The following is a 25,795-nucleotide window of genomic DNA, read 5'->3' on the forward strand; positions in this document are numbered from 1 at the left end:
GTACCTCCAGTCCACTAAACTCAACTCACTTGAGTTCTAACTGAAGTCATGCATGCAACAACTCAACTGACTCATAAGAAAAACGAATTTCCTTCTGACAGCTGCATGTGCCACTTCCGTAGCTCAAACTGAAGTGCTCCAAGAGAATAAGATTAAGTTTATAGTCCAAATATTATTGTGAGATAATAATATTTGACTTTTCTATTTTTGACTTTGATCACTCACACTGTGATCACTCACACTGTAATCACTCACACTGTGATCACTCACACTTTCATCAAAAATAGAAGTCCATCTATTTTTCCCAACTTGATCAATCATCCATAGACATGATCCATATGTCTAAAAATAGACATAGTCTAAAAATAGACTTGCGCCAAAAATAACCTGCGGGCCCACTTAGTGAAGGCGACTCTTTTCACTAAGCTCCATCCTCTTGTTGCACTCTCAACAAGCATTTCTTGTTGCACACTTTTCAACACTCCCTCTCAACAAGAAAGGCTTCCTCTCAAACCCGATCCTGTAACTCTGGAATGTTCTCCATGCAACACATTTGGCCGGTCCACTTGCTCTGTCATCAAAGTCTCTGACTGCTATTGCCTCTGTCAACTGAAACTCTGCATCTCTGTGCTCTTCAGTATCTGACTGCTCTAGCCTCTGTCACTTTGATCTCTGACTGCATCCGTGCTGCTGCTGGTTCTATCTCCCAGCATTGCATCCGCACTGCACCTCCCAACTGACCTCCCTGTTGGGATAGAAACACCCTCTGATGCTGAAGCTCTACCTGCTGCTGACAGGTGCTCCCTCTCTAACATCTGCGCTACTGCAACATCTCCATGCATCTCGCACCATTGCACACCTCTCTGTGCCACCTAGCACTGTGCAAAACACTTGTGCCTCTCGCATTGCTACAGCCTGCTAGCTATGCGCTGTCCTGGGATTCCCTGCACTGTCGCTCTCTCTGCCGCTCCATCCGCATCTGTCTCTACCCAATCAGTCAGTTCCTGCTACTACACATCGGGGCTCCCGTAGCAAGGTCTCATCCAAGAGGTTGGGTACCTCAAGGATCTTGCCCCTCCTCCTTGGGACAATCAATCCACATCACCCCACCTCCTATCTGGAGGTATGGCTGCATGCGATCCCTCAGCCCACTTGGCTCGAAGTTTCCCCCTACTAGAGGTCTCTAGATGAATAGATGTCTCTACTCCATCTCCTCTCATCTTCCCTTGTTGTGGCTCCTCCACAATCTCCTGAAGCTGCTGCACCTATCGTGTCTCCTCCACAATCGTCTGAGACTTCTTCTGGCTCTGCATGTTGAGAGGTAATATACGCTCCCTCTCAACCACCAAGTCTCCATCAGTTGCCTTGCTGCTCAAGGCTTTGCATGCATCTTGAACTTCAAGAGCATACAGGTTCCTGACCCATGAACCAATCTCATGACAACGAAAGCATCGCACCTTCGACTTGTCAACTTTCTTCCCATCACTGGAAGAACAAGATTCGAAAAGAGAAACCTTCTCCTTCCCCTTCTTCGCCTTACTCGCTAAGGCACAGTTCTCCTCATCCTGCATGGATGAAGAACCGTCTCTCGTGCTCCGTCTAATCTCCTCCTGCATCAAATCCGACCATGGTCGTTCCCAATTTGGCAGTTTCTCCCTTCCATTCACCGAGTCCTGGTAGCTATGCCAACTCTTAGGAAGGTCAAGGAGTCCTAGACTCACCATCCTCATCATCAACAGTAACCCCCACACTTCCCAGCTCATCTCGACACTGAGTGAACCTCGTGAGATACTGGGGCATACTATCTCCATTCTCGAACTGAATGTTTCTGAGTTTTATCTCTTGCTTTGGAATTAAATTCGAATTCCACCAGCACAAAACTCAACTGCTTCCGATCTAGAATTCGTGAGAACAAAGTATTTCTTGTACAGAGATCGACTGTATGGGCATTCACCGGATATCTCACCTTCCAAAAGAAGGATGAATCCAGAGGCTACCTGGCCTGATTACAGACTCTGCCTGAAGAAATAGAATGTAAACACTTCCTGAATAGTAGATCTGATGATCAATCCTCGCTTGATATCCTGTAAAAATCTCTTCTACAAATCAAGCTGCTCTGATACCATGTAGAAACTTTTCTACAATTATCTAGCTCCAATACCATGTAGAAATTTTGAATAATATGACACATATTCAACAGAGATTATCCTGATCATACAATTTAAGCGGAACATGTATAATACATAATCTCCTCTACGTTGATCATCAAATTACAGAAGCAGAAACATTCACAGGCGCACATAGAAGCATCAATCAAACTTATTAACACAGTATGTATCCCGGGGAAAGCATCTCGCTAAAAACCCCACACTATCTGTATATTATATTGATTGAGTCATGTAACATTACACAGCATAATACTTCTCACAAGTATCTCCACCTCTGTTACACACAATACAGCTCAGATTTGATCTCCAAATCTCTTCCACTGCTTGCCTGCCTCCACTGCTCAATACCTGCTCAAGAACTGATGAGAATAGCTTCCCAAACTCGATTTTACACTGCAAAATAGTCACCCACACTATGTTGGACGTGAGCAACAGCTATAATATCATGAAGATACGTGAGCAAACTCATTGGCATACTCAATCCTTTGATTGTGCAAATCATCATGCACAGCTATAGTCACAACTGATAGCAATCTGATCCTCTAACACCTGTCCCTGCTGAACTGAACATGCACTGACATGCAACTGAGTTAACTGATGTATTCTATAGTTGCATTATGAGTTAATAACTTGTGAATTAATTAATAACTAATTCACCCAACTCATCTTTAGTCTATTGATCAGTTAGACTAAATACAACCAGTTTAACAAAGCTAAACTGAACACAACTCCATCAACTGTACCTCCAGTCCACTAAACTCAACTCACTTGAGTTCTAACTGAAGTCATGCATGCAACAACTCAACTGACTCATAAGAAAAACGAATTTCCTTCTGACAGCTGCATGTGCCACTTCCGTAGCTCAAACTGAAGTGCTCCAAGAGAATAAGATTAAGTTTATAGTCCAAATATTATTGTGAGATAATAATATTTGACTTTTCTATTTTTGACTTTGATCACTCACACTGTGATCACTCACACTGTAATCACTCACACTGTGATCACTCACACTTTCATCAAAAATAGAAGTCCATCTATTTTTCCCAACTTGATCAATCATCCATAGACATGATCCATATGTCTAAAAATAGACATAGTCTAAAAATAGACTTGCGCCAAAAATAGCCTGCGGGCCCACTTAGTGAAGGCGACTCTTTTCACTAAGCTCCATCATCTTGTTGCACTCTCAACAAGCATTTCTTGTTGCACACTTTTCAACACTCCCTCTCAACAAGAAAGGCTTCCTCTCAAACCCGATCCTGTAACTCTGGAATGTTCTCCATGCAACACATTTGGCCGGTCCACTTGCTCTGTCATCAAAGTCTCTGACTGCTATTGCCTCTGTCAACTGAAACTCTGCATCTCTGTGCTCTTCAGTATCTGACTGCTCTAGCCTCTGTCACTTTGATCTCTGACTGCATCCGTGCTGCTGCTGGTTCTATCTCCCAGCATTGCATCCGCACTGCACCTCCCAACTGACCTCCCTGTTGGGATAGAAACACCCTCTGATGCTGAAGCTCTACCTGCTGCTGACAGGTGCTCCCTCTCTAACATCTGCGCTACTGCAACATCTCCATGCATCTCGCACCATTGCACACCTCTCTGTGCCACCTAGCACTGTGCAAAACACTTGTGCCTCTCGCATTGCTACAACCTGCTAGCTATGCGCTGTCCTGGGATTCCCTGCACTGTCGCTCTCTCTGCCGCTCCATCCGCATCTGTCTCTACCCAATCAGTCAGTTCCTGCTACTACACATCGGGGCTCCCGTAGCAAGGTCTCATCCAAGAGGTTGGGTACCTCAAGGATCTTGCCCCTCCTCCTTGGGACAATCAATCCACATCACCCCACCTCCTATCTGGAGGTATGGCTGCATGCGATCCCTCAGCCCACTTGGCTCGAAGTTTCCCCCTATTAGAGGTCTCTAGATGAATAGATGTCTCTACTCCATCTCCTCTCATCTTCCCTTGTTGTGGCTCCTCCACAATCTCCTGAAGCTGCTGCACCAATCGTGTCTCCTCCACAATCGTCTGAGACTTCTTCTGGCTCTGCATGTTGAGAGGTAATATACGCTCCCTCTCAACCACCAAGTCTCCATCAGTTGCCTTGCTGCTCAAGGCTTTGCATGCATCTTGAACTTCAAGAGCATACAGGTTCCTGACCCATGAACCAATCTCATGACAACGAAAGCATCGCACCTTCGACTTGTCAACTTTCTTCCCATCACTGGAAGAACAAGATTCGAAAAGAGAAACCTTCTCCTTCCCCTTCTTCGCCTTACTCGCTAAGGCACAGTTCTCCTCATCCTGCATGGATGAAGAACCGTCTCTCGTGCTCCGTCTAATCTCCTCCTGCATCAAATCCGACCATGGTCGTTCCCAATTTGGCAGTTTCTCCCTTCCATTCACCGAGTCCTGGTAGCTATGCCAACTCTTAGGAAGGTCAAGGAGTCCTAGACTCACCATCCTCATCATCAACAGTAACCCCCACACTTCCCAGCTCATCTCGACACTGAGTGAACCTCGTGAGATACTGGGGCATACTATCTCCATTCTCGAACTGAATGTTTCTGAGTTTTATCTCTTGCTTTGGAATTAAATTCGAATTCCACCAGCACAAAACTCAACTGCTTCCGATCTAGAATTCGTGAGAACAAAGTATTTCTTGTACAGAGATCGACTGTATGGGCATTCACCGGATATCTCACCTTCCAAAAGAAGGATGAATCCAGAGGCTACCTGGCCTGATTACAGACTCTGCCTGAAGAAATAGAATGTAAACACTTCCTGAATAGTAGATCTGATGATCAATCCTCGCTTGATATCCTGTAAAAAGCTCTTCTACAAATCAAGCTGCTCTGATACCATGTAGAAACTTTTCTACAATTATCTAGCTCCGATACCATGTAGAAATTTTGAATAATATGACACATATTCAACAGAGATTATCCTGATCATACAATTTAAGCGGAACATGTATAATACATAATCTCCTCTACGTTGATCATCAAATTACAGAAGCAGAAACATTCACAGGCGCACATAGAAGCATCAATCAAACTTATTAACACAGTATGTATCCCGGGGAAAACATCTCGCTAAAAACCCCACACTATCTGTATATTATATTGATTGAGTCATGTAACATTACACAGCATAATACTTCTCACAAGTATCTCCACCTCTGTTACACACAATACAGCTCAGATTTGATCTCCAAATCTCTTCCACTGCTTGCCTGCCTCCACTGCTCAATACCTGCTCAAGAACTGATGAGAATAGCTTCCCAAACTCGATTTTACACTGCAAAATAGTCACCCACACTATGTTGGACGTGAGCAACAGCTATAATATCATGAAGATACGTGAGCAAACTCATTGGCATACTCAATCCTTTGATTGTGCAAATCATCATGCACAGCTATAGTCACAACTGATAGCAATCTGATCCTCTAACACCTGTCCCTGCTGAACTGAACATGCACTGACATGCAACTGAGTTAACTGATGTATTCTATAGTTGCATTATGAGTTAATAACTTGTGAATTAATTAATAACTAATTCACCCAACTCATCTTTAGTCTATTGATCAGTTAGACTAAATACAACCAGTTTAACAAAGCTAAACTGAACACAACTCCATCAACTGTACCTCCAGTCCACTAAACTCAACTCACTTGAGTTCTAACTGAAGTCATGCATGCAACAACTCAACTGACTCATAAGAAAAACGAATTTCCTTCTGACAGCTGCATGTGCCACTTCCGTAGCTCAAACTGAAGTGCTCCAAGAGAATAAGATTAAGTTTATAGTCCAAATATTATTGTGAGATAATAATATTTGACTTTTCTATTTTTGACTTTGATCACTCACACTGTGATCACTCACACTGTAATCACTCACACTGTGATCACTCACACTTTCATCAAAAATAGAAGTCCATCTATTTTTCCCAACTTGATCAATCATCCATAGACATGATCCATATGTCTAAAAATAGACATAGTCTAAAAATAGACTTGCGCCAAAAATAGCCTGCGGGCCCACTTAGTGAAGGCGACTCTTTTCACTAAGCTCCATCATCTTGTTGCACTCTCAACAAGCATTTCTTGTTGCACACTTTTCAACACTCCCTCTCAACAAGAAAGGCTTCCTCTCAAACCCGATCCTGTAACTCTGGAATGTTCTCCATGCAACACATTTGGCCGGTCCACTTGCTCTGTCATCAAAGTCTCTGACTGCTATTGCCTTTGTCAACTGAAACTCTGCATCTCTGTGCTCTTCAGTATCTGACTGCTCTAGCCTCTGTCACTTTGATCTCTGACTGCATCCGTGCTGCTGCTGGTTCTATCTCCCAGCATTGCATCCGCACTGCACCTCCCAACTGACCTCCCTGTTGGGATAGAAACACCCTCTGATGCTGAAGCTCTACCTGCTGCTGACAGGTGCTCCCTCTCTAACATCTGCGCTACTGCAACATCTCCATGCATCTCGCACCATTGCACACCTCTCTGTGCCACCTAGCACTGTGCAAAACACTTGTGCCTCTCGCATTACTACAGCCTGCTAGCTATGCGCTGTCCTGGGATTCCCTGCACTGTCGCTCTCTCTGCCACTCCATCCGCATCTGTCTCTACCCAATCAGTCAGTTCCTGCTACTACACATCGGGGCTCCCGTAGCAAGGTCTCATCCAAGAGGTTGGGTACCTCAAGGATCTTGCCCCTCCTCCTTGGGACAATCAATCCACATCACCCCACCTCCTATCTGGAGGTATGGCTGCATGCGATCCCTCAGCCCACTTGGATCGAAGTTTCCCCCTACTAGAGGTCTCTACTCCATCTCCTCTCAGCTTCCCTTGTTGTGGCTCCTCCACAATCTCCTGAAGCTGCTGCACCAATCGTGTCTCCTCCACAATCGTCTGAGACTTCTTCTGGCTCTGCATGTTGAGAGGTAATATACGCTCCCTCTCAACCACCAAGTCTCCATCAGTTGCCTTGCTGCTCAAGGCTTTGCATGCATCTTGAACTTCAAGAGCATACAGGTTCCTGACCCATGAACCAATCTCATGACAACGAAAGCATCGCACCTTCGACTTGTCAACTTTCTTCCCATCACTGGAAGAACAAGATTCGAAAAGAGAAACCTTCTCCTTCCCCTTCTTCGCCTTACTCGCTAAGGCACAGTTCTCCTCATCCTGCATGGATGAAGAACCGTCTCTCGTGCTCCGTCTAATCTCCTCCTGCATCAAATCCGACCATGGTCGTTCCCAATTTGGCAGTTTCTCCCTTCCATTCACCGAGTCCTGGTAGCTATGCCAACTCTTAGGAAGGTCAAGGAGTCCTAGACTCACCATCCTCATCATCAACAGTAACCCCCACACTTCCCAGCTCATCTCGACACTGAGTGAACCTCGTGAGATACTGGGGCATACTATCTCCATTCTCGAACTGAATGTTTCTGAGTTTTATCTCTTGCTTTGGAATTAAATTCGAATTCCACCAGCACAAAACTCAACTGCTTCCGATCTAGAATTCGTGAGAACAAAGTATTTCTTGTACAGAGATCGACTGTATGGGCATTCACCGGATATCTCACCTTCCAAAAGAAGGATGAATCCAGAGGCTACCTGGCCTGATTACAGACTCTGCCTGAAGAAATAGAATGTAAACACTTCCTGAATAGTAGATCTGATGATCAATCCTCGCTTGATATCCTGTAAAAATCTCTTCTACAAATCAAGCTGCTCTGATACCATGTAGAAACTTTTCTACAATTATCTAGCTCCGATACCATGTAGAAATTTTGAATAATATGACACATATTCAACAGAGATTATCCTGATCATACAATTTAAGCGGAACATGTATAATACATAATCTCCTCTACGTTGATCATCAAATTACAGAAGCAGAAACATTCACAGGCGCACATAGAAGCATCAATCAAACTTATTAACACAGTATGTATCCCGGGGAAAGCATCTCGCTAAAAACCCCACACTATCTGTATATTATATTGATTGAGTCATGTAACATTACACAGCATAATACTTCTCACAAGTATCTCCACCTCTGTTACACACAATACAGCTCAGATTTGATCTCCAAATCTCTTCCACTGCTTGCCTGCCTCCACTGCTCAATACCTGCTCAAGAACTGATGAGAATAGCTTCCCAAACTCGATTTTACACTGCAAAATAGTCACCCACACTATGTTGGACGTGAGCAACAGCTATAATATCATGAAGATACGTGAGCAAACTCATTGGCATACTCAATCCTTTGATTGTGCAAATCATCATGCACAGCTATAGTCACAACTGATAGCAATCTGATCCTCTAACACCTGTCCCTGCTGAACTGAACATGCACTGACATGCAACTGAGTTAACTGATGTATTCTATAGTTTCATTATGAGTTAATAACTTGTGAATTAATTAATAACTAATTCACCCAACTCATCTTTAGTCTATTGATCAGTTAGACTAAATACAACCAGTTTAACAAAGCTAAACTGAACACAACTCCATCAACTGTACCTCCAGTCCACTAAACTCAACTCACTTGAGTTCTAACTGAAGTCATGCATGCAACAACTCAACTGACTCATAAGAAAAACGAATTTCCTTCTGACAGCTGCATGTGCCACTTCCGTAGCTCAAACTGAAGTTCTCCAAGAGAATAAGATTAAGTTTATAGTCCAAATATTATTGTGAGATAATAATATTTGACTTTTCTATTTTTGACTTTGATCACTCACACTGTGATCACTCACACTGTAATCACTCACACTGTGATCACTCACACTTTCATAAAAAATAGAAGTCCATCTATTTTTCCCAACTTGATCAATCATCCATAGACATGATCCATATGTCTAAAAATAGACATAGTCTAAAAATAGACTTGCGCCAAAAATAGCCTGCGGGCCCACTTAGTGAAGGCGACTCTTTTCACTAAGCTCCATCATCTTGTTGCACTCTCAACAAGCATTTCTTGTTGCACACTTTTCAACACCACGTCTACGGAATGCCGGTACCATGCAGCTGCTTCAAAGCCAACGTGATGCTTCTTGGTCAAATGACCCAGATATTGGCGAATACCACGTATGATTGGGGAAATAGTACCTATAATCACATGAAAACCATGAAACCCGGTTGCTGAGGGAAAGGTAGAACCATGAATACCATCCGGGACAGTGGGAGGTGCTTGATAATACTCCATTCCTTGGAACCCAGTGGATACTAGAGCCAGTGAAACGGTGGCTACTGAAGCGTAAACTGCTTGTTGCTCTTTCCCCGCGAGTATAGCATGATGAGCCCAAGTTACGGCAGCTCCGGATGGAGGGGGAATAGGGGTATTAAGAAAAGGGATTTCCCAAGGATTTGAAACCCCAATCCCTTTGGGGGGCCAGATACCTCCGATCTCTACCGCAGGTGCCAAAGGAGAATGAAAAGAAGCCCGAAAAAAAGCGAAGAAGAACATGACCTCCGATACGATGGACGGAATAAAACCATATCGAGGTCCTAATTGTACGACTTTGGTATGATGTCCCTCCAACGTGGATTCACGTATAACATCGCGCCACCGTACGAACATGGTATATGGGATGAATATCGAGCCCAAACTGAGGAGTGTTGAACCCCCTGTAAATGGGTGCATGTACATAACACCTCCAACGGTGGTTGCCAAAGCTCCGAGTGAACCCGAAATAGGCCATGGACTTGGATCTACCAAGTGATAAGAATGCCTCTGAGATGAAACCATAAACAACTTTGCTCCTTGGTTGCAATTGTATGTAAACCCCCCCCCTGAACTCGCACCCCCCAAACAAAGTGGTAGAGAAGGTTATTACTTACCTTCGTTATAAGGTAAGGGATCACTTGAGATCTTCCCGAACCTAAATTGAACCCGGGTTTACCTTTCATATCTTCCCGTCTCATTTTCACCCGGTAAGTACCTTTCCCCCTCCTTTCTCCCTTACGAATAGGAAGGGATGGATGGTTCTTTCATTGATAAGAGTGTGACATATGAGGCGAAAATAATCGTTGGTTTCACCGACGAACTACGTGGGCATTATACAGTGAAGTTTTTCGGTTCAACAAACACGGAATCCATAATCTATCTACCTTTGATCCATATCTGGCTCTTTCTTCAAGTAGAAGCCTATGAAATAAAGTAAGGTTCTCACTTACCGTACCTGTGTTTTCTCTTTCTTCTATCTCTAGTTACCGAAGTGATACGAGTCAATATGGCAAACTTCGTCAAGCAAGAGACTTTGGAATGACTTTCCCGGCGTACACTTCTAAACATAAGTCCCCCTTTCACTGTAGCTATTAGGCCCTCATTCGGAAAGCAAGGGCCCTATATTTATTACTTAGGGGTCACTCACTCATTCATATGCCCCCCACCCAATAAGCATCAAGGACCGGCAACGGGGCTCGACTGATAAGGAGAGGAACTTTAGTTGCTCTTTAGTTACTTATTTGAGAGGGGCCACCAAATAAGTAAATTGAACCGGCAACGGGGCTCGACTGATAAGGAGAGGAACTTTAGTTGCTCCACTGATAAGGCCGCCATCACCGACAGGGTGAGCCTGTCGAACTCTCGACTAAAAGGCCGCCATTGGCTCGCCCCCCTCTCAAATAAGTAACTAAGGCCGCCATCGAAATCATCATTCAATCTATCAGGAATGACGTATATGAGAAAGCGTCATTCAATATCTCACATCGAATCTGGTATGACACATATCGATGCATTCATTCGTTATATACGTAATTACGCTTTAGCATATCATGCATCTATGGGCATATGTCATTATGCAATCGAGATCTCGAACTAAATGACATATATAAACCTAATTGGTTCATTTCGACCAGTGATTCCAGTCATTCATTATATACGTAATTACGTCATTCGAGATATGTCATTATGCATTCATTCATTATATATGTCATTATGGTTTAGCAGACAATGCATATATGGGCATATGTCATTATGCATGAATGAATGAGATATGTGTCATACCAGATTCGATCGATAGAGAGTTCATGCATATATGGGCATATGTCATTATGCATGAATGAATTATATATGTCATTACGCTTCAAAACCTCTGCCTCAGGGCTGCCTCTCCGGGATGAGAAGTGACTCATCGGTATGAGGCACGAACGATAGAACAATGAAATGTAGGTTATGTTAGGGGATGTCGAGCCGTCACACTTGAGAGCATATCTAAGGTGCCAACAGGTAAAACCCCTTTCCCTTCTGCTTTATTCTATTCCATTTCCATCTATCTCCACAGGATCATTTATACGTCTGGTCTGTCTACAAAGCCCAATCGAAGCAGATCGTCCTCAATCTGAAGTTCAGGATGACCACTCTTCACTCGTAGTTCACTACTTTAAGACAATGGCACTAGCATTGGAAACGACTTTGGCACCTTCCTTAGCTCCAACTTAGTCTTCGGCACCAGGGTTGGAGAATCAAATATACGAGAAAAGAGATACGCTTCCGTGCGACCCTAACGGGTCCCTTTCTAGTTGAAGTTGAAGGGGAAAGCCTGTTTGTCGGCTAATCAATTGAAACAAAAGGAAACTAGCTGGGCTGGGGCTTAATTGATAAGGACCCGGAGGGGATCAACTGTTAAGGAGAGAACGGGGTAGCTTGGTGGGTCATGGGGGCGAAATAATTGCTATCCTCTTTTGGATCTCTCCTCTGAAGATCGACTACCTCTTTGAGCATACTCTACTCTCGCTCGTCTCAACTAATCAATAGAGGAATTCATTGGCACCTTCTAATCTATGAATTCATAGCCCTGCCGTTGTCCAGATCCACCCTTCCCTTCCCTACTTTCCTGACTAGAAAACCTAACCGCAGATAGAGTTGACATTGGAGATAGAGCTTCACCCATTAAACCATTCGATCTAGGCGCAGAAACTGATTGTGCTGTCAACTCTCAATTTAACAAGAGCAATTAGCGGCCCTAGCATTACTGCTACAATTTCTTTATTTATACGAGAAGAAGAAAGGGTTGGCTATCGGGTAGTAAACAGAGAACTGGAGTTATTTCCTAGACGAATGGGACGAGTGGATCTCCTATAAAGTAAACTAGCCTGAAGGGGTCTTTTCCAGCGGTATTTGGAGTGGTAGAGAATCGATGGATTGTGAGCCAAGAGACAGAGACACCTAGGGATATTCAGGGAATCACATAGTATTTGCTCATCCAAAGTAAATGTATTAGGGGCAATAAGTCCAAGAGCTGGATGTTTTAAATCCCAAGTAGAGCGTAAGAGAATAACTATAGAAATCTGTGATCACTAGAAGCTATAAAAGGAGAATTTATAGCACTACGATCTTCCATCCGCTTCACCTGCCTATATTTATATATTCCTTGCCCCCCGAGGGAACAAATGGCTTCGCACCTTTCTTTCATCTTTCAAACTAGAAAGAGCGTCAACACCGGATTGAGTACTTTCTACTCTGCGCACTAGTTAGTAGCCTGTCCCGAAGAGTGATCCCACTCCCAATCAATAGTGCCAATGCCGTGAGGTAGTTATTAAATGGCACGTTCCAAAATCTTCTGCATTTGCAGTGCACTTCCTTCGATCTTGCTCTCATGCTTTCAAAGAAGGGCAACTCAATTTCCTATGTAGGCTGGTAGATAAGTGGGAGTAGTCCCTTCCACATGAATTGGATGGATTTAGTTTTCCATTCAAAAAGTATGTTTTATCATTAAAATCAATAGGCCATAGGAAAGGAATCGCTCAAAATTCCTTGTTTTTTGTTTGGGCCAGTCTTGACCTATGGATTTCCCGCTTCTGATCCTTGGGTTCTTTTGAGCTCAAGTAGAAGGCAGCTAGCTTTATAGGAAAGGGCATATACAGAAGACTAAAAGGCTGCTAAACCGGGAGCGACTGTTCAACAGGAAGGTCTAGATTCGCTCATTACGGAGAAATAAAGAAAACAAGCGCCACAGACAGAAAGAGGCCAAGCATTCATTCATTCAGTTCAGTCCATGTCACAAGTCCAGTAGTTAGTTCCGTATCTAATACGTCTCACAAGGAGTGAAGCAGCGCTCAATCAGATTGTTCGGATCTTGCCCGTTGAGAAAGACTTAAGCTTCTCAGCCTGCTAGTTTGCATACTCGACTCTTTCATTTGAAAAGGGAAAAGAACATATTGTTTTGAGAATCCCAACCTCGGAACTATATCCTTACCTCATCTGATTCCAAAGTAGTGAGGTATAGAAGTGTGCCATTACAACTAAAAGGTTGAAATCCCTTCTTCTCGAAGCCTAATTAGTAACTGTGCGCTCTAGTTCTTTCAAAAGGATCTCTCGGCTCAAAAATGGCAGTGTAGGAACTTAATTACCGATCCCTGAAGGGAGGAGAACTACCTTTTAGGAATGGAGGCAAGGTTGCCCTGCAGGGCCGACCACATCTTTCTATCTCTATCTCCTTAGTAGTTGACCCGCTTTCATGCCCTTCATGAGACAGACGGGATGAACTGCCTATTTGTGTGGGTGAATAAGGCACCCAAGTCATGTTGTTCAAGCACTAATCTTATATAGCTATTTTACCTTAGGCCACTCTTTATCAATATAGAGGGATGAACTTCACTTTAGCTAGCCGAAGCCAGGTGCAGTTCCATCCAATTCCGTATTCTGCACTCCTTGCTGAGTAACTCCATTCCCTGCTCGGATCTATACTAGTTGGCAACTTATACTTTCACTTTTGAAGCGATCAGGCACTAACTTCAGTGTTATCAGCTTAGGTTTCGGCTTCATTCACAAACTACATGTATCTTTTTGACTTTCCCGAAACAGCTGTTTTCGTGAGTTCATCCGGTTAAAAGAATGAGGCACCAAGCATGTTACTTATCTTGTTAAACTAAGCCAGGGGTTCAGAATAACAATACTAGCAATGCGCCATCTGGAATGATAGGGGCAGCAACAGGCAGTTTAGCAAATGAACAAGCCTTACTAGATGCAAGGCAAAATACCAGCAAAACTGTTTCTCTTTCTACTGTTTCTTTCTATGTGGGATTAAGTTAAGAATATCCCTACTCTGGACTGGTAGAAACAGGCTCCGACCTCATCATATCAAATCTAGTTTTAGGGGACTCACCTACTTGTACTTTTCGATTTCTTGTTAGGGATCTCAAAGCCCAAACATTTTGTATTCGAACTAAACTGCAGAGGGGCTAGATGCTACCCTCGCTCAACTCGAGACCAGGTTGATTTTCTCTAAAGTGATAACATGAGGAGCGTTTACGTCACTCGGAAGTCCAGTTGAAATTATAAGGCTTAGGCGACTTGTCAATCTGGATTCAATAAAAAAATATGGCGATGTGACAACTTGTTAGCCCGTTTTGGGACCTCTTTTTCAAGCAAAGCGTAAGGCAAGGGCGCTATTTATAGCACCTTGGTGATATAGTTGAGCTCTAAAGTAGAAGATCTCAAGCAGTGCCTCCTCGTTGTAGCATTCTCAGATGGAAACATGAGTTGATCCCATAGAGAGAGAGGATAGTTCCAAAGGGGCTCGGCTGTTAAATAAAGAGTTATACTAAGCCGTAGTTGACCAACCTAAAACAGCTTATGACCCCCAACTATATTCTCTTTTGGGCCGGTGAATCAGAGGGCTTTAAAAGAATTCATGTTGGGGACCCGAAGTTACCGGCCATGAGTCTAAAAGGCCCTTCTACTATTATTTGATTTGTGGTTCAGGGATATGAAATACCTGATATGAAATGTTCAGGTGAGGGGTTTAACCCGAGCAAAAAAGACAGTAAAGGTGTTCCTCTCCTTATCAGTCGAGCCTGCTTACGCATCCTCTGAGCGAAGTGCATCTCAATGGAAGAGCTTTTTACTCTTCTCTTCTTTTCGACGCTCAAGTGAGGCATGGTTTGATGAAAGCAAGGAGCAAGAGGGCTGCTAATTCGTTAGTCCTTTTCCGCTTACTACTATTCGGTATGTGAATTCACCCATCACTTAATAAATTGGTATCTGTTTTTCTTTTCCTATCCCGACTTGGAGCGGTAAGTCCCCTAAACCAGTTCAAGGGCATAGTTTTTGTACCTAAGCTTACACGAAAGACCCTTAGCAGATATCGTCAACTAGTTGGGAAGCTGAATTATCTGACTATCACCAGACCGGATATTTCATATGCAGTCAGTGTAGTGAGTCAGTTCTTGGAGGCTCCGTCAGTCCCACATTGGGATGCTGTCACTCGTATTGTTCGTTATCTGAAGAGAGCTCCTGGTCTCGGTATATTGTATAGGCGAAATGGGAACCTCAGGGTGGAAGGTTTTACTGATGCAGATTGGGCCCTTCAGATAGAAGATCTACTACAGGGTATTTTACGTTCTTAGGTGGTAATTTGGTCACGTGGAAGAGTAAGAAAGAGACAGTGGTAGCACGATCTAGTGCAGAAGCTGAGTATAGAGCAATGGCTCATATTGCTAGTGAGCTGACATGGTTACTCTTCAGGAAATTGGTTTTTCGGCCCTATGGAATTCTTTTGTGATAATCAGGCTGCTCTACATATTGCCTCTAATCCGGTGTTTCATGAAAGGACTAAACATATTGAGGTTGATTGTCCTCTCATTCGAGATAAGATATTGAGCGGAGATATATCTACGCCATTTGTGAAGTCTGGAGACCAACTTGCTGATGTGTTTACAAAGTCTTTATGTCGTAATCGGTTAGAGTTTATTTGTTCCAAGTTGGGCTTATATGATATATATGCTCCAGCTTGAGGGGGAGTGTTAGAAAGGGATAGAAAGGGTATTATTGTAATAAAGGGAAAAAGGTGGCCTCAGAACCTGAAAATCGGTTTTCCCAATCAGCATTAGCCAATACCCTATCCATTTTCCTCATAATGGGGGCCTCCTCCCTCCTATTAGACCATGTAAAGAAATGACCCCCGAACTTTAAGTCATAAAGCTCTGCTTCATTGATGCACTCATCAAGGGAGTCCATCCAACTTAGCCATTCCCGAGAACCCCCCACCCTTGAATTCTGGTTTCTGATGGCATTAAAATAACCTAGCACCAGCCGCCTCTGAAAAGGGAAGAACAAGAAATGAAATCAGCCCATAAACTTTCCCTCTTTCCCTGGCAATTGTCCCCATAGATCACAGAGACAAAACAACTCCACGCTTTTCCTGCCTCTTGAACCCTGCAATGAATTGCTTGTTCATTCTCCTCGATCATGGAAACTGAAACAAAGGCGGGACCCCAACAAACCCTAATTCTACCATTGGGAGAACTGAGATGGTTACAAAAGGCCTCCCAACCCCTCGAAATGTTCTGAAGAACTTTCTCCTTTCCCTATGGTCAAGCAGTTTCACTCCTTATTTACTGCTTTGACTTTGGTCTCTACCAGACCACAAAAGGAAAGCCTGTGCTCTCTTATTCAAAGCCTAACTTCTCTTTGTTTCATATGCTCCTTCGGACCCCTCACATTCCAACAGCCAAAAAACATGGAATGCCAAAAAAGGGATTGCTCCAGGAAACCAACTACTAAACTACTACTTGTTTTAATCGTTCGTGGCTCATACCGCACTTCACTTGCGAATTAATATCCTTTGACACTAGCTAACCCTAAGGGAAGCTAACCGAGTTGACTAAGAATCAGTCGTTTACCTCGACTTTGAACCAATAAATATGCCTCTCGATGAAGTAGAGCCAGGAGCTGTAAGTTCACCCTCAACAAAGCTATACTCCCTTTCCACCAGTTCAAGTTACCATTGTTGATCCAAAAGCTTCTGAGTTAGCAGCAGTACAGTTGGTGTATAAGTAACCTCTTGGATATCCGATCGAGACATAACATAATTGCAGTGGCCTGAACAACAACTCCTTTCTATACTCTTCAATCTCTCTTCTCTTTACCACGCGATAGGTCAGCGAAGCTATCCTACTTAACTTCCTATCTTGACTGGATCTATTTCCTCCTACGGACCCTTGACTTCTGAACTCCCCTATCTACTAGATGAGGTTTGAGGTACTCAACTAGAAGTACAGATCCGCTTCTAAGCTTTCCTATGAAACTACTTGAACACTTCCTACTATATCTAGAATTCTTCTACCCTGACCGCCTCTCTATAAAAAAGGCACTTTCCCACTTAACACTGAACTAGCAGTGATATTACATATCTCGCTCACAATTAGATATTTTTATTTTCTTTGAACTGAGACTAAGCTTCTTGCCCACTGTCTTAGAACTTCTCCTTAGATTCGAAGTGTCGTGGCTGGATGAGAACTTTAGTGGCCTACTTCGACTGAACTGAACTTATTCTATTGAGATATTACATATCACCTTGCTTCAATCGGTGAAACACTTTCTATTTGATTGCGACTATGACTGGAATTCCCTTCCTGAAGCTACTTGATTAGCTCACACCTTCTCCTGAGATTGGGCTTCCTTCGCCTGCGAGAAAGCGTTTTATTCGCGGCTTCCTGACTCATCTAACTGTCATTAGCCTGACTCCACTAGTACCCTATAAGGAAGACCATATCTTTCATAGAGTTTTATCATGTCGCGGATAGGGTGCTTCACTGAAGACGATTCTCCGACTCCAGCGGACTCAATTCTCTTTCTTGCAGTCAGTGTAACTGAGTAGCTATGAAGCTTTTGTGGCAGTAAGAAAGATAGCTTTTCATGCCCAGGCGTGGCAATCCCATATTCAGTGGAACCGGGGTCAGAGGCAGCTGATGTATCGTACTACTGTTGTGTTTCCTAGATGGCTCAGTAAGACTGGTGAGGCCTGTTTGAGAGCTTAAGGCGGATAGTGGCGAGATGCTTCCGTATAGGACTACTTTTTACTAGTGGCCCCAGTCAGGCGACTTGTTAGGCCCGTTTTCACCGGATAGCGAAGATCGATTCGGCGGTCTCTTTGCCTTTGCCCGCGTAGTTTGATCCGTAGTTAAAGATCAAGGAATGTGGTCCTGTAATACCTCTTCCTTCAGGTCTTGTCCTTTGGCAAATGGAATGGCACTTTCGCACCCCGACGAGACCTGGGATGGGACTCGAGGAAGCGCATCTCTGTTTATATAGTACTTTTGAGATTGGATGGTTGGGAGGGAAGGGAAGGCGATTAGGAAAGGCTAATAGGTGATCAAGCTAGGGCGAGGGCACTCCGGCTTTCACTGTCAGCTAAGCGGCACCAGTCAAGTAGGGATTTCTTCGCAAATAGTCATTTGATTAGGATTCTTGCTATAGGATCATATGAATTGAATTCAATAGTACCAGGCCTTGCAAACCAAAGCCGGTAGGAAGCAACTCCTCCGGAGGCAAGGTAAGCGCTTGACGCAATGAAAGGAAGGAGACGGTTCACCTGGTTCTATACAGGAAGGGCCTAAGCTGCTGGAAAAGAGATGGGGCTATCGACTTTGCTTTCAGCTTGAGCTTGGGAAACAAACTAGGAACTTGATTCAGAAAGAGCTTAAAGGGGCCTAGCTTACAAGGTAGGCTCCTCCTCTCTCACTTCTCTTTCTGCTGGTCAATCAGAGGCCCTGGGAACTGAGGCCAAGCAAACAAGCAAAGCACAAACTACGGAGCAGCCGTAGCAAGCCAGCAGCTAGAGACAGACGGCTCAGCGTTCGCAGGCACTTTCCACATCGAGATCGGGCTTGGTGAACTGGGCCCAAGGTGCTGCTTCCTGAATGACTGAGTGAGAGGCACGAAGAGCAGGGATCCTCCTCAAAAGCCTCTTTGTTAACCTGTTTCTTGAGCTAGTGTTAAAATCTATATGAATAAGAAGAACCAAATCCTTATAAGCATTGATCAAGTTGCACCTGTGGCGTGAAACATTTAGCAGTCTAACCCACACTAACTAGAACTTCTACTTCAAATACTTCAAACGAACCTCCCTACAAAAACCATCGAAATCACTCTCACTGCTACCCCCCCCCACACCCATACCACATCGAGAGCTATCACTGCTACTACTGCTATCCACTGTGACTGAGCCAGCCAGCCCAGACAACCCAAGCAAGGAGTTATGTGATTAGCACTGGCACATGGAACTCGTACTGCTATTCCGCTGCTTACCTCATCACACAGTTTCACCTTCACCATTAGACAGAGCTAGCCAACCATACTCATATGGAACTGTACTTTTGCTCCAATCAAGCTAGTAATGAACTAACCCAAGCAAGATAATGGGTATAATCCCATCTCTACAAGACAAGCTAGTTGTTGGGCTACACATAAGGAATATATAACTACCTGGGAAACATTCAGCCAGCTATGATGCATAGGTTTTTCCCCTCCCGATTGATTCGATGGAGCGGTCTACTAATCAAATCTGAATAATGGTTGGCTAGTATCGACTGAGGGATCAAACTATTTGCTGCTGCTGACCAGTCACTATTTTCATTTCCACCTTGTAGCTAAGAAATATTTGTAGCTAACGTTAAGCTTTGCTTACACTCATGCTTTTGCTTTGGGGTAGGCGAGTAAGATTGCTTTGCTTTGCTTGGAAGGTGATCTTGCTTGGTATGCTTGGCAGGTGCGATTGCTTAATTGCTGGGGAGGTAGGCGAGTAGTGAGCTAGCGAGAATGGGTCTTGGGCATGTGAGATAGCTTGCTTGGCGGGATATCATAGCATTTTAGAATGCTTGCTGGGATATCATAGCATGTTAGAATGCTTGGTGTGATTGCTTGTAGGTTCGGTCAGTAAAATCAGTAAGTAGAGGTAGGCGGGCTAATGATAGCATGGCAGGTTAGATTGCTTGCTTGGACAGAGGATCACTGACCAATGTATTTTTATTGATCTTTTTCTTGTAGGTTTCGTTCAGTAGAAGGCTGAGTTGACTAAGAAGTAGGTGAACCTTCCATAAAACCTTCCTATCAGTGATTTGCTTGACAACTCGATCACTTGACTCATTGTCACATCCTCCCCCAAAACGAGTTTAGGTTTCACCTTCAGCAGTTTCCGACAATTTTTCCATAAGTAAAAGGGAGAAGGAAGGAAGAAGGTGACTAATTAGGCTGTAAGGAGCTGCCTTTGTGATAGACCATTCATTAGCTGCCTTTGTTTTCTAGTTAGGAGAGTGAGCTTAGTTAGTTGCCCGGGTTGAGGGGTCGACATACCGTGCTTCTTACCTTCAAGATCGAGAGCCAGATCCAGGCAGCCCTGAGCGATATGTTAGTGTAGAATGAGCGAGATAGGGAGGAAGATGTTGATTCTCCATAGGAACAGCCTGTTGCTTCAGTAGTTTACTCAGCGGTTTACCTTGCTTACCTGGAACCCATTGAAGCATAACCCCCACCAGCAACATAGGTAGTAAAGACACAGGCAGGAACAGTTCCAGATCCTCCAGTCGATCCACCAACACCAGCAGTGAAAGTAGCACCAACAGTAGCAGAGGTAGCAAAAGGCAGAGCCTGTAGATCCAGTACCAGTAGATCCAGTAGCTGAGTAAGCCATTGATGCAGCAGTTTCTTTCGATGAAAGCCCTTAGCAGGAAGAGCGCTCGCCTTCCTATGTTCAACCAAAGAAAGGTAAAGACTTTTTCTTGCCGGTTAGAGCGGGAGGCAGATAATGCATATATTATATATGTAATTATACTTTTCTTTTTCTTTGGGTTTTCTATATTGCTCAAGGCTGCCTAGTTACCAAAAGCGCTTTCATTCTTCCCCTAAAAAAGAATAACGAAGTTGAAGAGAATCTACCATCTTGCTTGAAACACCACCTTTTCTCTTTCAAATTTCCCACTTTTCCAAGGTGCGAAGCCGCCAGAGGAGAAAAAGGAGGGGCCGGGGGGCAAGGTAATTTATTGCTTGCCCTTCCTAGGGCTCTTCTCTTCTTCTCTTGTGGTTGTGGTTATCTCTTCCTTTCTGGTTTCTCTTCTTCTCTGGCAGGGGTGTATGCTGTGAAGATGCTAGTTCGTGAAGTAGCGTGGGAACAAGCCCTACCCCGAAATTTAGCCCCTACTATGTTCAAAAGGGTAAGGAGGAGTGCTTAGCCTTAAATCCCTAACAAAAGAATAGTTTGATATGCAGCTGATGCTTCAAGCAAGTAGGTAAATAGGTACTGCTCCATAGGCTAGGCAGTCAATGCTTTCCTTGCTTGGAGATAGACTGCTTTCTTGTCGGGATAATAGATAGCTGGTTGGATAGAGAGACCGGACCTTCCTAGAGAGACTAACTGGTTTTCCTTTCCCCGGAGAATGCTTTCCTGGCCTTCGTTCCTGGTTTTTCACAAGTTGTTCTGGTCTCACTGGCTTTCCTTCATAGATAGTGAGTTACAACTCACGCATGTAAGTTCTTTTCTGTCCCGATGCAATGGCAGGCGGGGTCCTAGTGAGAGGGAGAAATGGCAATACCTTTATAGGGGGGAGTGGACCGGATGAGAAATCAAGCTCAACGGCGAATCACTTATATAGAGAAGAGACTAGATAACAACTTGCTTTAGAACCTACCTACTAGAGATAGATCCCACTGCAGACAAACAAACCCGCTGGAGATAGCGCCCCCAGAGATAGAAGAGCCCGCCAATACACCGCCTGAGACTACGAACAACTAACTTTTGAACATAAATGCTTCTTACAATCCTAGTTAGGGTTTAGCCCACCTCAATTCATGAATTCATGGAAGCGAGCGAAGGTTTACTTTAGCTACGACGAATAGCTTTCACTTTGAGAATACCCTATTTTTAGCCAAGCAACAGCCACACCTGACACCATCTACCTCTCATTATGCACACTTGAATTTGAACCATTTCTTTGATTACGATCACCTCAGATCAGATCATTGAGAACTTGCTTTTCCACCACTAGAGAGATTTAGCTGGATATTTCGCTTTAGACAACACCGCTGTACGCCTTTCATAACACATCCGCTAATAACACCGGTACAGACAGACCCCGCCCCTATGCCCAGATTGAAAACCCTGCTGGATTAGATTGATAGAGCCGAGAGAGACCGCATACTTAACCTTCCACATCAAAGCCTAGCCCACCTAAACTGAAGTCAGACAGCTTTAGGAGATGCATTCTTACATCTTACATATTGATTACAGCCGCAGACATAAAGACAAACTTTATACCATCCATGTTACATCCATTATAACACACATTTGATTATTGACATTTGCTTTACTTGCTTGAAGAGGATGCGCAAGCAGGCTCGACCATAAGCCCCCCCACCCAATAAGTAAATTGAATGAATACTCTCTTTGACTTTTATCAGAATACCTCTAATGCAAGGTGCGAGGAGATCCCAACATTTATAACTACGCATTGGGGAAAAGAATTTATAGCTAATTACTCATTATAGATAATCATTCTTTATAGCTAGCCTGGTTTAACGATATCATTATTTATAGCGAATGCCGGCTGTGAGCCACGGGAGGTTTGGTAAAGCTTTCTACTTTCTCAGCAGGGGAAATATTTCAAAGCTTTATTTGGACAGTGAGCTAGGCGGGATAGATATGCAAGGCCTATTATTCTAGCAGTACGAGTGGGACCAACCCTTTATAACGAATGAATCAAGTATATGAGAGCTAATTCGAGTGCTAAGCTTTCGCTATCGGTAATTCAGTTAAACCATCTGAGCCATCTCCCTAAAATCCATCTCTATTTATAGCTAACTGGGATAATAGTACGACCGGGCACACTATCGCTCTTTCATTGGGTTGTGGATTGGTTTAACTAGATCAATAAGCATTTGGAGTAAAGGTGGATAAAGTGTATTCGTTAGGGCTATTTACCCACTATCAGAGGGATAAGAAGCTGGAAAATCAACATTGAATGGGTTCTCAAACGGATCAATCATTACTCGAGGTGGACAAGCTCTAAAGAAAGCATTTATAAACCATGTCATAAACTATTATTCGCCAATCCTACTACTTATATCGGTATGCGGGAGGAGCTTACTTACTCACTGGAACAATTCCTAACTATATACTGGGTGGAACTAAACTAATAACGGAAAGGTTTTGGCTATAAACCAATTGACAGAGCAAATCGGGTTTACTCTAATCATTAGCTAGAAACTATTCTATGAAAGAGAAAGTAACTATAAAAGGGGTGAATCCAAGAATCAGGGGCAGCATATAACGATTAGCTATAAAGAGTGGGTAGGTAGGCTTAGTTACCCGCATCACCATCTTGAATTTACTTCATTTCATTTATTAGGTTGATATTCCTTCTCCTAAAGCGGGTGAGACAAAAAACCAATCCAATTCATATCGAACTATTCTAATACCTTTCTTTCAAAGTGTTCGCCGAGACCTCGTAATAAAGCACTGGACTTGGGGGGTGAAAAGGTACCTCCATGCAGATTGATTCGATCCAGCAGCCACTTCTCTTACTGGCTCGGTCGAAAAGGGCAGAAAAGCATAATGACTGCTATAATGAATGACGTAATTACGTATATAATTTATGCATTGTCCGCTAAAGCGCAATTCAATATATAAAGAATGAATGCATAATGACATATATAATAGCAACATTTTTTGTCTTATCTCTCTAGTGACTTTATTATACGTAATTACGTATATAATAAGGGTTCATAGGTTTCCCGTTATCTCTTTCCATCTTCCTTGCTCTCCCAAAGCCAGCCAACCAGGTTCATTACTAACGAGCGTAATCAGGACTATGGTAGGCAGTAGGTAAGGGGCGAGTGAGCGTGTTATGGCACTAAGACAGACAGGTAGATCCTTCCTTGATGCTTATTGGGTGGCCCCTCTCAAATAAGTAACTAAAGGGTGGTCGAGCCTGCTTGCGCATCCTTACCAGCAGCCACTGAATTACTGGCCCACTTCTCTTATTTATTGGCAGCGAAGAATCACCAGCAGCCACTTCTCTTATTGGCTCGGTCGAAAAGGGAAAAAATGCATAATGACATATATAATATATGCATTGTCAAAGGATTGACCTTATCAACTCGTAGCGGTCCTTGCACTCGGAAGCGCAAGACCCTCCGGACCTTCCTTATTTCCTTGCCTATATTTATGGATTGAAAATACTGTCCATTACGCCTACTTCTCTTCCTGCCCTAATAGTAAGTTACGCCTGCCTTCATTTACGCTTGCTTCTCCTTACTGTCTTATATATTAATTGATAAAGCCAGGAGCGCCGGCAATGTGGTAGTTCTTCCTCATGAGCGAGCGATAAACAGCCAGCCTTCCATATCTAGTCGATCGAGTGATAAAGCATCATGAATTCCATTTATGCATATCCATTTATACATTGATTCTAATATATTACTCTATATCCATATATAGATTGATACTAATGGATATATACCTATATATATAGATATATATACGTAGCTAACCACCTGAGCCAGCTCGAAAGAGGACCATGTACAATCCCCCCAGTTTGGTTCTTCAAAAATCACCGAGTACGAACGCACATCTGGGCCGTCGGGTAGCTGCTCACCATTCCGAAGTATATATATACGGTTCCAGAAATGAAATTGCTATTCCCAATCCAGACAAGACACTTATTTGTTCACGAAACGCTTGTCATTCCATAGGATCTCCCATTCGTGAAAAAGGCCTTTTATTATCCGTAAATACCAATTCGTTATCCGATGATATAGTGGAACAAATGGCTACGAAAATCGATCGAAGCTGTATAAATGATTATCAATGGAGGATCGGGGGTTTTTTGACCAATTCTTCGAGTATGCATCTATTTCCGATTCCGAGAAAGATCCGTCTTTCACGTTCGAGGAATAGGAAGATCAATTTTTTCGGAGGATCCGGCCAACAACCAGATCGTGTAGTAATAATGAATGCAGATAGGGAGTCCTCGGTCATACTCGAAGCTGATCGATTACAAATACCTATCGTATCTTTGGTGGATTCGAATATCCCATTGGGATTATATAGAGGAATAACTTATCCCATTCCAGCGAATGATTCTATACAGTTCGTATATCCATCTCGTAATTCGATCACGAAAACAGTTCCTCCTGAACGGGGAAAAATGCAATGGATGAAGGAGGGGAGAACGACTCATCGATCAACTTCTTCCAATGAGAATTACCATTGCATGCACCAATCTACAAGTCGATGAGATCGGTCGAGTGGTCCCAGTTGGAGATGGGTGTCTGTCTATGGATTGAACAAGATTCCCCATTTGGTTGGAACACCGCTGGTTCGTTCCTAATCGTGGTGGTCGGTACACAGCAGCCAACGTCCCTCCCGACTTACTCGATCTTCTCTTTCATCTTTCCTCGACTTACTCCTGTATCAATACGTTACGCCACCCTCGAAGGTAGAACGAAGATCGGATAGCTTATGCTCTTGCCCAAGCGACCGTGATCCTCTTCCTGGCCTGAAGCTTCCTCCTAGGCAGAGCCCCCGCAAGCAATCCAGCCCAGCTTCGATCTTGATCTCCATTCATCTCCTCTCATTCATCAACCCCCGATCGGCACCTACCTTATGGATGGATGCCGCTTGCCGCCAACCTTTCATGATTCGATCAAACCTTTAGTTGATTCGATCAAACCTTTAGTTGATTCGACCAACCTTGAAAAGAACGTTAGCTTAGAGGTAGGCTATACCTGAAAACCGGAGATAAAGAGAAAACCTTTTGGTACCCGGGAGATAAATGAAGTAAGTGTTCTGTAAGCTGAACCTACCCCATTGCTAGGAATCCCCTACCCGC

The 25,795-nt window shown here is 43.6% G+C and overlaps 1 protein-coding gene across 1 annotated transcript; it reads left to right on the plus strand.

The window, feature by feature from the left end:
- Positions 1–23,615: 23,615 nt before the first annotated feature.
- On the plus strand, positions 23,616–25,338 carry LOC149224810 (small ribosomal subunit protein uS2m-like). The gene has a single exon (XM_089383613.1). It carries the CDS (start codon positions 24,482–24,484, stop codon positions 25,199–25,201), a length of 720 nt encoding a protein of 239 aa, XP_089239739.1. The 5' UTR covers positions 23,616–24,481; the 3' UTR covers positions 25,202–25,338.
- The last annotated feature ends 457 nt before the right edge of the window (positions 25,339–25,795 follow it).

This window comes from Pinus tabuliformis, chromosome Q (genome assembly GCF_031772625.1).
Source record: "Pinus tabuliformis cultivar Carrire ecotype Pingquan chromosome Q, CPIR1, whole genome shotgun sequence".
NCBI lineage: Eukaryota > Viridiplantae > Streptophyta > Pinopsida > Pinales > Pinaceae > Pinus > Pinus tabuliformis.

Bases quoted from the DNA above. Each gene is read 5' to 3' on its own strand.
- LOC149224810 (XM_089383613.1), top strand. From the start codon at position 24,482: ATGTACAATCCCCCCAGTTTGGTTCTTCAAAAATCACCGAGTACGAAC.